At 46.9% G+C, this 14,331-nt stretch overlaps 1 protein-coding gene across 2 annotated transcripts in view; it reads left to right on the top strand.

Moving 5' to 3' along the window:
* Sfxn1 (sideroflexin 1) overlaps positions 1-12,138 on the top strand; it is a 41,303-nt gene extending 29,165 nt beyond the window's left edge. For both annotated transcript variants that reach the window (XM_051194267.1, XM_051194268.1), the window contains exons 9-11: positions 8,896-8,945; positions 9,390-9,437; positions 10,110-12,138. In XM_051194267.1, the coding sequence (XP_051050224.1) occupies positions 8,896-8,945; positions 9,390-9,437; positions 10,110-10,206 (195 nt within the window). In that variant the 3' untranslated portion in view covers positions 10,207-12,138. The remainder of the gene's footprint in view (positions 1-8,895; positions 8,946-9,389; positions 9,438-10,109) is intronic.
* Positions 12,139-14,331: the final 2,193 nt, after the last annotated feature.

The raw sequence follows: 14,331 nt of genomic DNA, 5'->3' as shown, positions 1-14,331 counted from the left end.
CGACACGTATGTTTTCAATTGTGAGCCTTCCTGAACTGTGCTCTCCCCCCGTGTCTGGATCGTGAGTCAGCCTTTGTCCAGGCTGTCCACACTGTTCGCATTATCGGCCTGTCAGTCACTCGGCAGCCACCCCATTTATCACGTCAGCTGCCGTAGTTTCTTAGTACCTGCCTCTAAGTATCCCTTATTTCATGTAATAATGGCCCCAACGGGCAGGTAGTGACACTGGCAGTTTCGTTATATCGTACAGTAATAATTCTTATAACTAATAATTGTGTTATCAGTGACTGTCAGTTCTGAAGTGCCTCTGATTTACGTTAAACATGGTCATAGGAAGGTATGTGTAAGCAGAGCAGAGTGCACGCCAGGCTTGGTACTGTCCAAGGTTCCAGGCGGGGTTCTTGGATAAGGGGAGGCTGCACCTGGAACACAATGAAATTGTGTCCTCTCTTGACATTTAACCCACTGCAATTGTTATTTTGAAGATATGTGAAAAGATTTTACTGGAGTCTTTTTCTAATGCAGAGTTTAGGAAATGTTACCTTTGATGGTTTATATATAACGGACTTCCATCTATAAACTGCTAGTTTATAGACAGAAATTGTGGAAACCATATGCACAATCTCTGTGGGTTTTGGGTAATCTGAAAACTAACCAGTGTACCCTCTCTGTCAGCCTCTGCTTGACTTATGGGAACAGATTTAGACCCTGAGGGGGGAAACCTACAGCATGAATTGAGCTCAGGGACATAGGTCTTGGGAACAGTGGGGTAGTGAGGGGCCCTTCTGAGGGATCTGCACAGCAGATACCAAGTTAGCATCCTGAGCTGTGGTCACGAGCTGTTGTCAGCCTTCTCTCGGGCCGGCAAGCGCCAGATCTCTGTTATCTGCACTCAGGGCATAGACTGACCCGTTCCACTTTTCACCTGCTTGGTCCCCTCTTAAGGCCCTGGCATAGATAACTGAAAATAACAGAATTGAAGAACATATTAAATAATGATCCCCTCCTACCAAGGCCAGCAATATCAGCCCTTTAAAAGCAAGACCGAGGCTGAGGAGGTGGCTTGCTGAGGGCCCACATCCCTCTCCCGTCCTGCAACTCCAGCTCCAGGAGATACAGTGCCCTCTTCTGACATCCTGCATCTTCTGTACCCAAGTACATATACACCCATACACACACACACACACACACACACACACACACACACACACACACGCTCACATACATCATTAAAAATAACAAAATAAGTTTTTTTTTTTTTAAGTGAGGCTAGATTTCTAGTTTTGAATATTATCATCTTCTGTGTTCATTTTCTGGCATAAAAGTAACAACTTTTGCAAAAAATAATAGTGTCAGTCCTTTGACCCACAGATTGTGGTCCTCAAGATTTTGCAGGTTACTATGGAAACAGTTTGCAGACCACCTTCAGTAGCAGCATCACTCCATGCAAGCTTTCCTGGTGTCGCCCCCCCCCCCACCCAGTTAGCAGTAAACCGCCTGGTGCTTCAGTGATGTAGGATCACCCACGGCCCAAACATACTAAGTAGAAGATGCCACAAACGAACAGTGCACAGTGCAGCTTGATGGTGTCGTAGGGCGGAGAATGTTATCATTTTAGGAAGGACATCATTCAGAAGACACTGTCTCCAGCCTTGTGGACACAGGGCACACTCTAGCTGCATCTTGAACATGGCTTGGAACTACATCAGTTCTGTAAGAAAGTTTGCATCTCATTGATGGGAGACAAATGGCCATGGGGAGAAAGAACCTGAGACACGGAGTCAGTTCCTTAGTATTCTGATTCTCATGCCTTTGAACTCCTGGGGTCTCAGTGTTGGAATGGTTACTACGGTAACTTTCACCTCGCCATGGCAGATACTGGACAGAAGACCTAGTTAACCATAGTGCACATTTTTCCAGCTGTCATAGCTGTGTGTATATCCTGGCATTTTCTTACATGAAAGAGACTAGATGAAGCAAGCATTCTGGTCGCCATGGCCACGTTGTCCTAGATTTCTACATCCTTAAAAAGACATACATGTCATGGGCTTATTCCACCCCATCTTTTTTCAACTTTTAAAGAACTGTTATTATTGTGTATGTGTATGTATGGGGAGTGAACACATTGCCACAGCACACATGTGGAAGTCAGAAGACAACTTTTTGGAGTTGCTTCTCTTCCATCTTTCTGCGGGTATCTGGGGTTGAACTCAGCTTGCCAGGCTTACTACACAGCAAGCATTGTCACTCCCTGACCCTCACTGCTTTCTACCCGTCTTAATTTACGGTTTGCAGCATGGCTCGTTTCCACTTTGGAGGAATGCCACCTCACATTCTCTTTGCTCAGAAGTCCTCCATCAAAACCCCCAAAGGGGCCACTGGCTTTGGAACCCTGGTGGCGAGGTGGGAAGACGTGGCCAGAACAGTTCAGGCTCATTCCCAGAGCCTCCCTAGCTACAGGGAGTAACTGCATTCCTTCTCATTTCAAGGAACATGTTGCTTTGGAACAGGCAAGGCTAAATGTTCTTGAAGGACCCATATGTACTCACACTCCCAAGTTCAAGGGTTAAGTTCCACTTATATGTTATCTTTGTACTTGGGGCTTGTTTGATAGTGTGTAACATAAAAAATAAATGGCCCAGAGACTGATATTGGGATTAAGCTTCAAGCTGAAGGTCAGTAAAGCAAAGCAGCCGGCCGCTAGCTCTCGCCTCCAGCTCAGGCTAAAAGTTCTGATCCACACACGAGCTCTTTACCAGGTCTCAAACTGCTGCCTCTCCTCAGTGTGGCTGGAGAGCGAATGCCTCATACTGATTACTTGTCCCTGTCTTTTATACCCACCTGGTGCTGAATTAAAGACGTGAGCTATAATTCTCTTTTAGACTGATTCACTCTTGTGTAGATCTGGGTGGCCTTGGACTCACAGAGATCTGTCTAGCTCTTAATCCTGAGTCCAAGGATTAAAGGTGTGTGCCTGTGAAGCTTGTCTTTGCTTGACTGATTCCTCAGGCAAGCTTTAGTGAATTATAAATAATATATCACTACTATAGCGTGGCCATCATTCAAACATACACTGGGGGAGAATGTATCCATGTTCTTATTTGGAACTTGAAGTGTTTTCTCATAGTTTTTGGAAATGCAGATTTTTCTGTGATAACCCAACTCCTCTACAAACACGAAACCAACTGAACATTTTCAGCTTTTAAACAACAGCACTTGCGGAACATTCAACATGACTCATCCTCCCCCGCATCTTATCTTTTTCCAAGTGGAGGGCTGGGAAAACACACCAGCTATGGGCAGGTGACTCATGAAAATCCCTACAGCTAACTGAAAGTTCACTGCCTAAAATACAGTGTGTCCTTGAACAGTTGCCTTGAAAAGTAGGCCTCATACTCTTCAAACTGCCTGCACTTTCGTTGGGACTAAAACTGGTAGATTTAGGCCCTTAGTCTTGGGACTTTTTAATTCTGGATCTTTCCTGTTCCTCCAATAACAGGCTTCAGTGTGTACTTGGTAGCTGTTCGGGGTTGTTTGCTAATGGGTATGAATGTGACAGCCCTCACTTATTCACAGACACTGTGTACTCCTGAGCCCTTTGCTGGATGCCTGTGATAAGCAGTGTTCAGTACCGCAGTCACTGAAGTAGGGACACGAGCCTTGCTCTCAGGGTGGAAGACTGAGGCTCAGAGTCAGTGGCCACAGCCCAAGGTGATTTCAGCTTGGGGCCGTGGAGAAAGCCGAGGAGCTGCAGTTGTCACGGACTCGCAGAGAACCGGCCTGTAGCACATGTTCTGTGGAAGCATTGTAAGAACAGAGAGGGGCCTGTCGGGGACTTGTGGGTAGTTGGATTGCACATAGGGAACTGATTCTACCCTCTATACAAATTAACTCTCTGTGGTTCATGAAAGCTAAATCTAAAAACACAAATATAAAAAAGAAGTATCATTGAACACAGAGTTTGGTGCAAAGATGTCTTGGATACAAGACCAAAGAAAAAAAATGAAAACTTAGACTACTTCAAAACATTTTTAAATTCTGGCTTTCAAAAACTAGACAGGGAATGGAAGACAGGAAACCAACTAGGTGAGGCAAGTGGCAAAGCAAAGCCGTTTTGGTAAGAAAATGAATCGAGAATTTGTTTAAAAACCCCCACAAGAAAACGGCAGTGCAAAAGTGGGCAAAAGGGTTCAGCAGACGCATTCAGTGTGTGCAAATGGGACACAGAAAATGCGTGGAAGCTTACAGTCACTGGAGGACTAAAATCAACCACTGCTAGTCACCTGTTGGGCTGGCTACAGTTAAAATTCGACCGTAACAAGTGTTGTCCGGTCTGTGTAGGAGCCGGAACTCTCACAACCTACTGGTAAAATTCCTCAACCATTTATACAGACATATGCTACGGTGTAAGCCAGCCATCTCTAAGTATTTTCCTAAAAGAAATGGAAGCGAACATCCATTACAGATAGTCACAGCTTTGTTTACATTAGCATCAAACTGGAAATGGCCCCAAAGCCAACTGGAAAGGGTATTAACCCATTTAATGGAATAAGTAGTCTTGTCCAGTGAAAAGCGGTTAATTCCTGATGCGTGCAGCAGCATGAATTCCCGAAGTAACAACACAAAAAAGTAGATACTGTATATATAACCCAAGATTCAGACCTGGTGATGCCTATAATGCCAGCAATTGGGAGGTGGGGATATGGGGGGGTCAGGAGTTCAAGGTCATTCTTGGCTCTGCAGTAAGTTTGTTTTGGCCAGCCTGGGCTACATGAGACTCTACAAAAAAAAAAAAAAAAAAAAAAAAAAAAAGCAAACTCAAAACTTAGGAAACATTAGTTAATACATAGTGAATGAAATCAGAGCTGCAACTTTGGCAGAATCCCAAATGGGCTCATTGCCTTTATTGTGGTAACAGTATCATAACTGTGCACACAGGTCACAAATTGCCTTGTCTGCATTAAGATGTATAGCTGATTGTACGTCAATAAATTTAATGGAAAAGGAGTCATTAGGAGAAAAGAATTGAGACTCATTAACCTTGAGTTACGCATCCATGTCACTATGTATCTCAAGCCACATTGGTCTGGAGATATATATATCTTCTAAACTTGGAATGTTGTTTTCAATTCATCTGAAGTTTTTACCTGTCCCTACCCTGAGAGACCAAATTCTCTCTGAAGAATAGGCAGGATGAGGTAGTGAAGACAGTCAAGAATGGGGCTGGTGATGGGTTGGGTTTTGAAGCAAGTCAGATTTCTCCAGAGTCCTTGACATTATGAAGAACCCTCAACCAAAGCTAGCCTTTAGCTTGTGTGTGTCCATCCCAAGGTGACACACAAGTGCACTCTGGATACGGCTGCCTCTGGACACTTAGGAAACAAGGCCAATAGAGATGAGAGGGCTGGTATTACTGGCTCAAGTTCATCTACCCACACCAGATCATTCAACGGTTAGCCCGCTGTCCCATCCCTAAGGCTGTGTGCCATCCTCGGTGTCTCATGTCGAGGAGGATCTTGGGTGAGAATTTATCATCTCCTGCCAAGAGACCAGCCCTCAAGCAGGTCAGGAAATGAAGAGAGGGCATGGAGTCGGAGCAACAGCGCACACACAAGAAACTTTTTGAAGGTCCACACATAGTTCATTTTGTTTTTCTTTCTGCCATTCCTGCTCTGTTCTTTCTCTGTTCTGTCCTTCTACACGGTTGTTGTCCTATCTCTTGCCAGTTCTCCTCCTGCATCTCCCCTGATGTTCTCCTCCTGCATCTCCCCTGATGCTCTCCTCCTGCATCTCTCCTGATGCTCTCCTCCTGCATCTCCCCTGATGCTCTCCTCCTGCATCTCCCCTGATGCCCTCCTCCTGCATCTCCCCTGATGCCCTCCTCCTGCATCTCCCCTGATGCCCTCCTCCTGCATCTCCCCTGATGCCCTCCTCCTGCATCTCCCCTGATGCTCTCCTCCTGCATCTCCCCTGATGCTCTCCTCCTGCATCTCCCCTGAAGCTCTCCTCCTGCATCTCCCCTGATGTTCTCCTCCTGCATCTCCCCTGATGTTCTCTCCTGCATCTCCCTTGATGTTCTCTCCTGCATCTCCCCTGATGCTCTCCTCCTGCATCTCCCTTGATGTTCTCTCCTGCATCTCCCCTGATGCCCTCCTCCTGCATCTCCCCTGATGCTCTCCTCCTGCATCTCCCCTGATGCCCTCCTGCATCTCCCCTGATGCTCTCCTCCTGCATCTCCCTTGATGTTCTCTCCTGCATCTCCCCTGATGCTCTCCTTCTGCATCTCCCCAATGCTCTCCTCCTGCATCTCCCCTGATGCTCTCCTGCATCTCCCTTGATGTTCTCTCCTGCATCTCCCCTGATGCTCTCCTCCTGCATCTCCCCTGATGCTCTCCTCCTGCATCTCCCCTGATGCTCTCCTCCTGCATCTCCCCTGATGCTCTCCTCCTGCATCTCCCCTGATGCTCTCCTCCTGCATCTCCCCTGATGCTCTCCTCCTGCATCTCCCCTGATGCTCTCCTCCTGCATCTCCCCTGATGCTCTCCTCCTGCATCTCCCCTGATGCTCTCCTCCTGCATCTCCCCTGATGCTCTCCTCCTGCATCTCCCCTGATGCTCTCCTCCTGCATCTCCCCTGATGCTCTCCTCCTGCATCTCCCCTGATGCTCTCCTCCTGCATCTCCCCTCACGTTTTCTTTTACATCTTTCCTTCTTTTTCTCTTACTTTCTCTTGTCCCTTCTATACCTCCCAAGACAAAAATTTCTACTCCAGAAAAGATTACCTCACAACCACAAGTTACATACTTTCCAAAAACAAAATCTTTACACAGGAAGAAATCACATTGTAGTCACAAGTTGTGTGTTTTTCTTAGAAGTCCACAAGTAGTTAAACATTTTTTTCTTTGTATTAATTTTCCCACCATAATATCTTCATCCCAAAGCAATGATTCTTTTACAATTGATTAACAAAGTTTTAAACAAGCCACCTATAGTTCAATCAGTTTGCGGATTAAACAAGTGGTCGGCTAGCCATCTATTTTCTTTACACACAATAGCGTCATTTAACCTCCTAGCACAGTTTTTTTTTCAAGGTGCATACTGGGACTTGTGATTAGTTCTGTAAGTTACATGACCAAGGAACTCAGACCTAACTTTGGATGTAGGAACATAATTGCTTTCTTTAATCGTCAGCCTGTCTTTCCACAGGCAGAATTCATGGGTCTATAAGGCACAAAACTCCCTCATTCTTATTTTCTGTATTCCAAAAATCTCACATCTAACAAGAGGGAAGGTGACCTTTAGCCTATTTTTGCCTTTTCTGTGTCCCTTATTGGAACAATTGGCAGAATAACCTAAACCGGGACTTTAACCATCTTTACTAGCTGTCCTAACCACCTGTATCTATTAGGCTAACTCAGGAAATCCAATTAAATCATAGATGTAACTAATCATCATTGCTCTTATTAAAATGTCTTCATTACAATCTGCAAGTAAATTGCCCAGTGAGGAGTAGGATTTTCCCCAAGAAACAATCACACTATCCTGGATATAGTGGGACCCTTTCATATAGTATTCACACCGTGCCAAATGCAGCAGGAACAGGGCAGCAGCAAGCAGCAGAAAGCACAGCAGAAGCAACGGGCATCCCGGAGCCGATCCTCCCAGGGCTTTGCCTCCCCGGGATGTACCCAGCGTGGCTTTGCTGTCCGCTGGGCTGTATTCCATAAGCTACACTGCTGACTGTGGCTCCTCTGACGTGGCCACCGGCAGTCTCCCTGCGAAAATCCCTCGCTAAACAGTTATGTGTGTAGAGGCGAGGGAGTATATGTATTGAAATCATGTAGCCCAGTGAGCTGAATTTAGAATGGACACTAGTGGGTACTCAGACAGCCTGGCCCAAGGATGCATTTCCAGAATATATCCTGTCGTCAAGTGGCACATGACAATAGCTTCCTCTTTCAGTCTTTTAGGTTAAGCCCCTGCCCCAGCATAGCCTCTGTGGGTTGGTTTCATTTTGATGATGTTTTCCTTTCCTCTTCGCTCCCCCTTTCCCTCCCTCTATGTTGACCCCCCCGATGACCCCTTTCGGCAAAGAAGTCACCTTGGGCACCAGGGTATGCCTTCTCTGCATGCTATCTTGCCACAGCTTGTGTGACTCAGAACTCTGGTGGCTGATTACATCCCAACCAACTCACAACTGTGGGCTTACTGAGATAACCCTGTGCCTTATGTTGTGTATTTTCCTTTGTTAAAAACTACAATCCGACAACGTTTGTTTTCTCAAAGACCAAACTACTGGTTCATGACTAACGAAGATATCTTATTCTGGAAATAGTTTTAATCTACTGACAGCAACTGAATCCACGAAAGCATGTGCAAGCAGGTGGAGGCTGGTGTCTGTTAGGCTCCTCCCACTCCGCTAGGCTCCTCCCACTCCACTAGGCTCCTCCCACTCCCGGATTCCTGGCTTGTCTTCATCCTTACCCTTAGAGGGACTGCTCATTTTGCCTCCTAACAAAGCCTGGGCTCTGCCTGCTTTTCCCGCACAGATATCCAATGTTGATGAGGGAAATTTAGTGCAAGGTCATGTGTCTTCCAGCTTGTGTGTCGAGCTCTTCTTCCTCCCTAACAGCAGATAAACCATAATTAAATGCTAGCTGGCTAGTCCCCTATCTCATGTACACAGGCAGATAACACTTGGGGGAGCGGTGGCTGCTGCTTGGTCATTCATAGCTCAGGGCCATGAAGTCAAGACTAACTGGTGTGGCCGTATGGCCCACCATCTCACTAACCCTACTGCATTGGGGCTTCTACCATGGGGGTGATGTTAGTCAGGAGGACATGGTCCTGGAGAGCCACTTGAGAAGTATTCACACTTGTGTATTCCTCAATGCAGAGGTTCCCGTGGATGAGTGCACCGATTCAAGTCACCTTGGTTGGCTTTTGGTAAGTGGAAATGAACCTTTAAAAAACAGCTGCTAGTTTTACTGGTGTGCATGTATTTATTCAACAGGTGTTATCATGTGTTGTCACAGTAGTCAACACAGAAATCACACTTATAAGTCATTTTTGATTCCTGTGGAAGATTGGGTGGCACAAGAGAAAAGTTTTGAAAATGACACCAACCCAGAATGCCTGAATTTGTGTTCCCAATAATTAAAAAGATGGAAACTGCCTGTCTACACAGGAGCCTCTGCATTTAGGGCTTTTTGGGAGTTCTCATGTGAACTACAGTTACCCTTTTGTTCCTGGGGCTTTTATCATTCTGGCAATTGAACAGTACATATTTGTAAGGCAATTAGAGGTTGTCATTAGAATACATAGAGAAAAGAGGAAACCAAGACGTGACCGCTTCAGCCTCCTGACCTGCTGTTCTGTTTGTTTTTTAAGTTTGGTCTTCGCCACCCCCCTGTGCTGTGCTCTGTTCCCTCAGAAGAGGTAAGTGGTGTATCTTTTTTCCAGAGTCATTGTGAACTTTGATCCTAAAAATGAACTGGAGACACAAGTGCAGATATTTGATTTCAGTAGCAAGAAGTCAGGTCTCTAATGGGCCAAGGAAGCCTCTATAGGGAAGAGACCGGGCAGACAAGCTCTGATGTGTGGGACCTCAACACTCGCTCTACCAGCTCTCTTCTGCCCCCTACTGTTTCATTTGAGAATGTTTTAGCCTTTGTGAGAGTCAGTTTGCCTGGTGCACATTTTGCTTCTATAACCTTTAACATGACTCATTTTACTGGAGCCACAGACGAGCACACCTGTAGTGTTTGTCTACTAAAATGGGTTCCCTGACCACAGCTTTTTCCTTAGCTTGGGTAGCTCTCAGTCGCACAGGTCTGTGCATGTCATTGCCATGTGCTCTTACAGCAATGAGCCATTTTCAGCTTGAAATAAGAGGTAAATAGGCTTAGCAATCGGCTTCTCCTGGTTAGTTCTTTGTATGACAGTTGTTTTTCTAGAGGGCACAGGATGCTCGTATTGTAGCCTTGTGCAGCCTTTCCGCTGTGTTCATGTACCAGCCCCGAGTTTCTGAGCCGGTGTTCTCTCCCTGCTCTTCCTAGTTCAGGTCCCCTTTACTCATGTGATAACCTTGTTCCCTCTGCCTTGTCCCAGTTCCATGCCTGTGACAAGCTTGGAGGATGAGTTGCAAGCCAGCATCCAAAGGAGTCATCCTGAATTACGGCACGTGTACTTTAACAAGGGCCTGTGAAGCCAAGATCAAGCCCTGGAGGCTCCGCCTGCCATCTGTGACCCTCCAGAAGCCACAGCAGTGAGGAAATCCAGTGTGACGGGGCACTGCCAGTTACAAAAGCCTCTAGAGATCTGCATTAGAGTCAAGCTGCCCCCTGGCACAGCACCCAGTGCCAGTCAGGGGCCTGACATTTGAATCATGTTGTAATTTACAAGCATCCCCTCCTGGTAGACTTTAATGACACCATTTTCTCAAAGCCCTTACCTGGAGCTTTCAAAAGCACTGGGAGGCATAGCATAGGTGCTCCAGTTACCAGCTCAGTAAACATTGGTTATCAATCGTTAGAAGGTTACCTGTTCAAATGCCAATTGCATTTCTACGTCTGTCCCACAGAGGTCTGGACCATAAACTGGGAAGACACAAAAGATCTAAGACTAAATATGCAAGTGTAGATACTAAGGAGACTTTGTTTCCAGCTTGGCAATGGACCAGGCCAAAGTAGAGGGCAACAAAATTGATGTTCAGAAGATACACGCTCCATACACCTTCCCAAAGTCAGCTACAGGGCAGGTGTGAAGCCGCCTCTGTAGTTAGCATGTGTCCATGGTAGTGCATTCTCTTGGTAACTTTTCAATTTGTCTAGTGTTCTTATAAAATCACTAGTCTGACCTCAAAGATACTTTATAATCATGAATTTTCGCCAAACAATTGGCTGAAATGCACAAATGCCAGATTTAGGAGTATATTCAGTACAGTCTAGTGTGACTGGGTGAGTCTGGTTTGTTGGGTGTTTTTTGTTGTTTTATTTTTTGTTTTGTTTTGTTTTTGTTTTAGAACTGTGAAAACAATTCCCAGTCCCTATCTGCTTCCCCCCCCCCACCTTGGCTTTCAGAAACATACAAAGACAATACATGAACAAGTTAGCAGCAACAGTGACTCTTGTGTTGCAGTCTCCCCTGTTTAAAGGCCATGGAATTACATGGCATGTCTGCATCTCTACAGTGATTTTACATGTTATATGTTCAGTGTAGCCGAGGTCATGTTGGAAGTCTGTAGATGTCCCATGTCATAGACAAGCCACTTGTTACACTGAGTGTAAATCATTGTAATTCAGAGATTTGTACGTGGGGGGAAAAATCAGAAACTATCTAGTTTCTCTAGACCCTTTTTCCTGATAGCGTGTCCAGATTGAATTTCCTCATAAAGAGAAACCGGTGTGCCTTGTTTCTGTTGTCTCTAAAAGGCTGTATGGATCTGAAGCTCTCAGCCCTCCCCCATGCTGCTGGAATCTTCTGTACAGTTGAATGCCAATCCGCTTGAAATGCAGTGGCTTCCTGTGACATTCTGGCCTTGGACAAGCCTTGTTGGCATCAGTGCTTCTGTGTAAATGGTGGTAAGCCTGGAGTACAAGGCAGGGCTCCACAGAGCCTAAAGGACATTGCCATGGGAAGCCAAAGGCCTCAAGGTCCTCCCCCACCCAGCTCTTGGCTGAGCCCTTGAGCCAATGCATGTTAAGCTCTAAGAGTGCGAAAAACTCAGAAGCTAATTTGGAGGCTGACAGACTCACCAAAGTGTCAGCCCGGGCACAGTGAGAATTACATAGGAGATAAGGAGCTGGGCTCTTAATTTTTTTTAAGTTTGGGTCTCTTAATGCTTTTGTATAGGAATATTCACTGCGTGGTTTAATCATGATTTATTAAAAAAAAAAAAAGAACAAATGAACAAAACTTGGCAATCTTTGCTGATCTTTTAAAAGCACCTTCTTTCTGAAGACAAAGCCACATGAACTGCAATGAGGTTGTGAGCTCTGTTTCTCTAACAGAGGAACAGGTGTGTGTGTGACCAGCAGCTATCAGTATTAGTGAGGTGTCTTGCCAATCAATGTGAGAGCCAATGTGTCATTTCAGTTTAACTGGACAAAATGTCAAATAAATGCAGAATGAAAGTAAACTGTCTCTCTTATTCATGGGTGAAGCTTGCGGTTTGAGTGTTATGAGCTGTGCCGCATTTCATCTGAGCTTCATCAGTTACCCCTGGTGCCACATCTGTGGTGCAGCATGCGGTTGCCAGTCTAATACCCTCGTAACCCCCACAGGGGCACTGCCTCTGTATTCACAGCCAGCATGCTCAGAGACTCCCAAAGGAGACCTGAAACAGTGGCGAGATTTCATTGATGGGTTAGGCACAAGTCTGTCAGTGATAGCTAGCAATAAAGCTAGATGAACTATAACAGTACTATAAGTTATTTAAAAACTCATGGTTTGGTTTGTCAAGATGGGGTTTCTCTGCAGCTTTGGAGCCTGTCCTGTAGACCAGTGAGTTCCAAGGAGCTTTTGGGTTTGGAGACTACCAAAGGATGCCCACCCTCACTGCTCAACCCCAGGACGTCCAGTGGGATGATAGATGCTAGTCTTCAGTCTCTGGCACAGGCTAGGAAATGGACAGTGCCAGGTCTAAACCCAAAAGTCACCCCTGGGATGTTTGCTGAAAATTTTATCCAAACTGAGGCTGTCTCACCATGGGCCCAGTCCTGTGGTCTGGCCGCAGTACACGCTAGATAAACAGTTTAAATGGCCACCAGAGGGCACTCTTGACTTTAACATCTGTCAGCTCCCTCATGTCCCGGGGTGGGGGGGTGGTTTGGGATCCTGTACCAACAACCCTCCCTCTGCGCCTCTGCGGCCCGTGCTGCACAGGGCACATCTTGTCCCGGATGCCCTCTCATCTGGTGACTTGAACTCTGAGCCCTTTTCCGCCCTGATGAAGCCACCTGAGTCACTGGCACACCTGCCCCTCCCCCCAGTCCTGCCTGCCTGCCCCTTGTCCTCCTACATGGCTACATGCTCCACCTAGTGGCCACCCTGCCCCTCCCTCCCCATCCAGGACAACTTCCTCCCCCCATGCCCACCTCCCTCGCTTCCTCTCCCTCCTCCCCCGCCCTTCCTTCTTTATTACCACAGGCCCTGCTTCCCCCTCCCCCCCTCTACAATGCTACAGCCTGCACTCTGGTCCCGGTCCACACACTGGCCTACTCCCCCTGAATCCTCCCCGTGGTTTCAGCAGCCCCTGCCCTCCTCTGCCCCCTCTGAGAAGTGACCAGAGTCAAGGGAACCATTCAAATCCACACTCCTTTCCCCCATCAGGACCTCTCCCAGATGGAAAAGTGGTTAGGCTTCTGCTAATCCTTCTGCCTGTATCAAGGAGTGTGTTGTCTTTCCTGAGCCTATGACCTGACCTGGCATGACCTTTATGTCATCCAGATCCCCACTCTCACTCCCAAGGAGCTTGGATGGGTTCAGGTGGTGCCTAGACCAGACCCACCTAGTGAGCAATATGATCCCTGTGGGTGACATGGCAGGGCCAGCTATGGAACCCAAATGGGACTACCAACCAGGTCAAATGGCTGCCAGGGGAGGGACCTCAAGGCCCACTGCCCTCTTTAGGGTGTGGAGATGGTCTCAAACAAAGTTGTTAACGTTGACAAGCTCCACGAGATTGCATAGCCAGCTGATGAAAGTCGGGAACATTGTCCTCAAATGACTGCAGAGACCATGATTCAGTATACTCGCCTTGACCCAGCCTCCCCAGCAGAGCAGTGGTCCTGGCTACCCATTTCATTTCCCTGTCATTAGAAAGAAACTAAAAAGGCTGAAGATGGTCCCCATGCAGGAATTGGTGAAAATGGCTTTGAAGTTCATTTTAATGCCTGAGAGGAGGTGTGACTGCGCCATGGGTCGGCTGCAACAGTAGGCTACACTCCGAACTCAAGTTTAGCAGCTGCGCTGAAGCCAGTGGCGGTCCTGCAGAGAGAACAAGGGAAGTCCACAAGGTCCCATCCCGCCAGGGATTAGCCAAAGTCAACTTAGCTACTCTGTCCTACTGTTGTGTATTTGGGCATTCAACTCAGCCAGTGGTCTAAGCCCCTCACCCCTGACCAAGTCCAAGCCCTGCGGGACTTACGGCCCCTGACCACACGGTAGACCACATTCTCACATTTTGGGGCCTGAAGAGATTCTTCTGTCACTTTATCCCTAACTTTCCATCACAGCCAAGCCTCTGTACCAGGCGTCCAAAGAGACCCCCTCACTCTCCCAGCTACCTTTACTGAGGGATGCCCTCCTAACAGCCCCTGCCCTGGCTCTC

Source organism: Phodopus roborovskii, unplaced genomic scaffold (genome assembly GCF_943737965.1).
Source record: "Phodopus roborovskii unplaced genomic scaffold, PHOROB, whole genome shotgun sequence".
In the NCBI taxonomy this organism is placed as follows: Eukaryota; Metazoa; Chordata; class Mammalia; order Rodentia; family Cricetidae; genus Phodopus; species Phodopus roborovskii.
The sequence above is the reverse complement of the archived record's forward strand: the minus strand, read 5'-3'. Positions and strand labels throughout refer to the sequence as shown.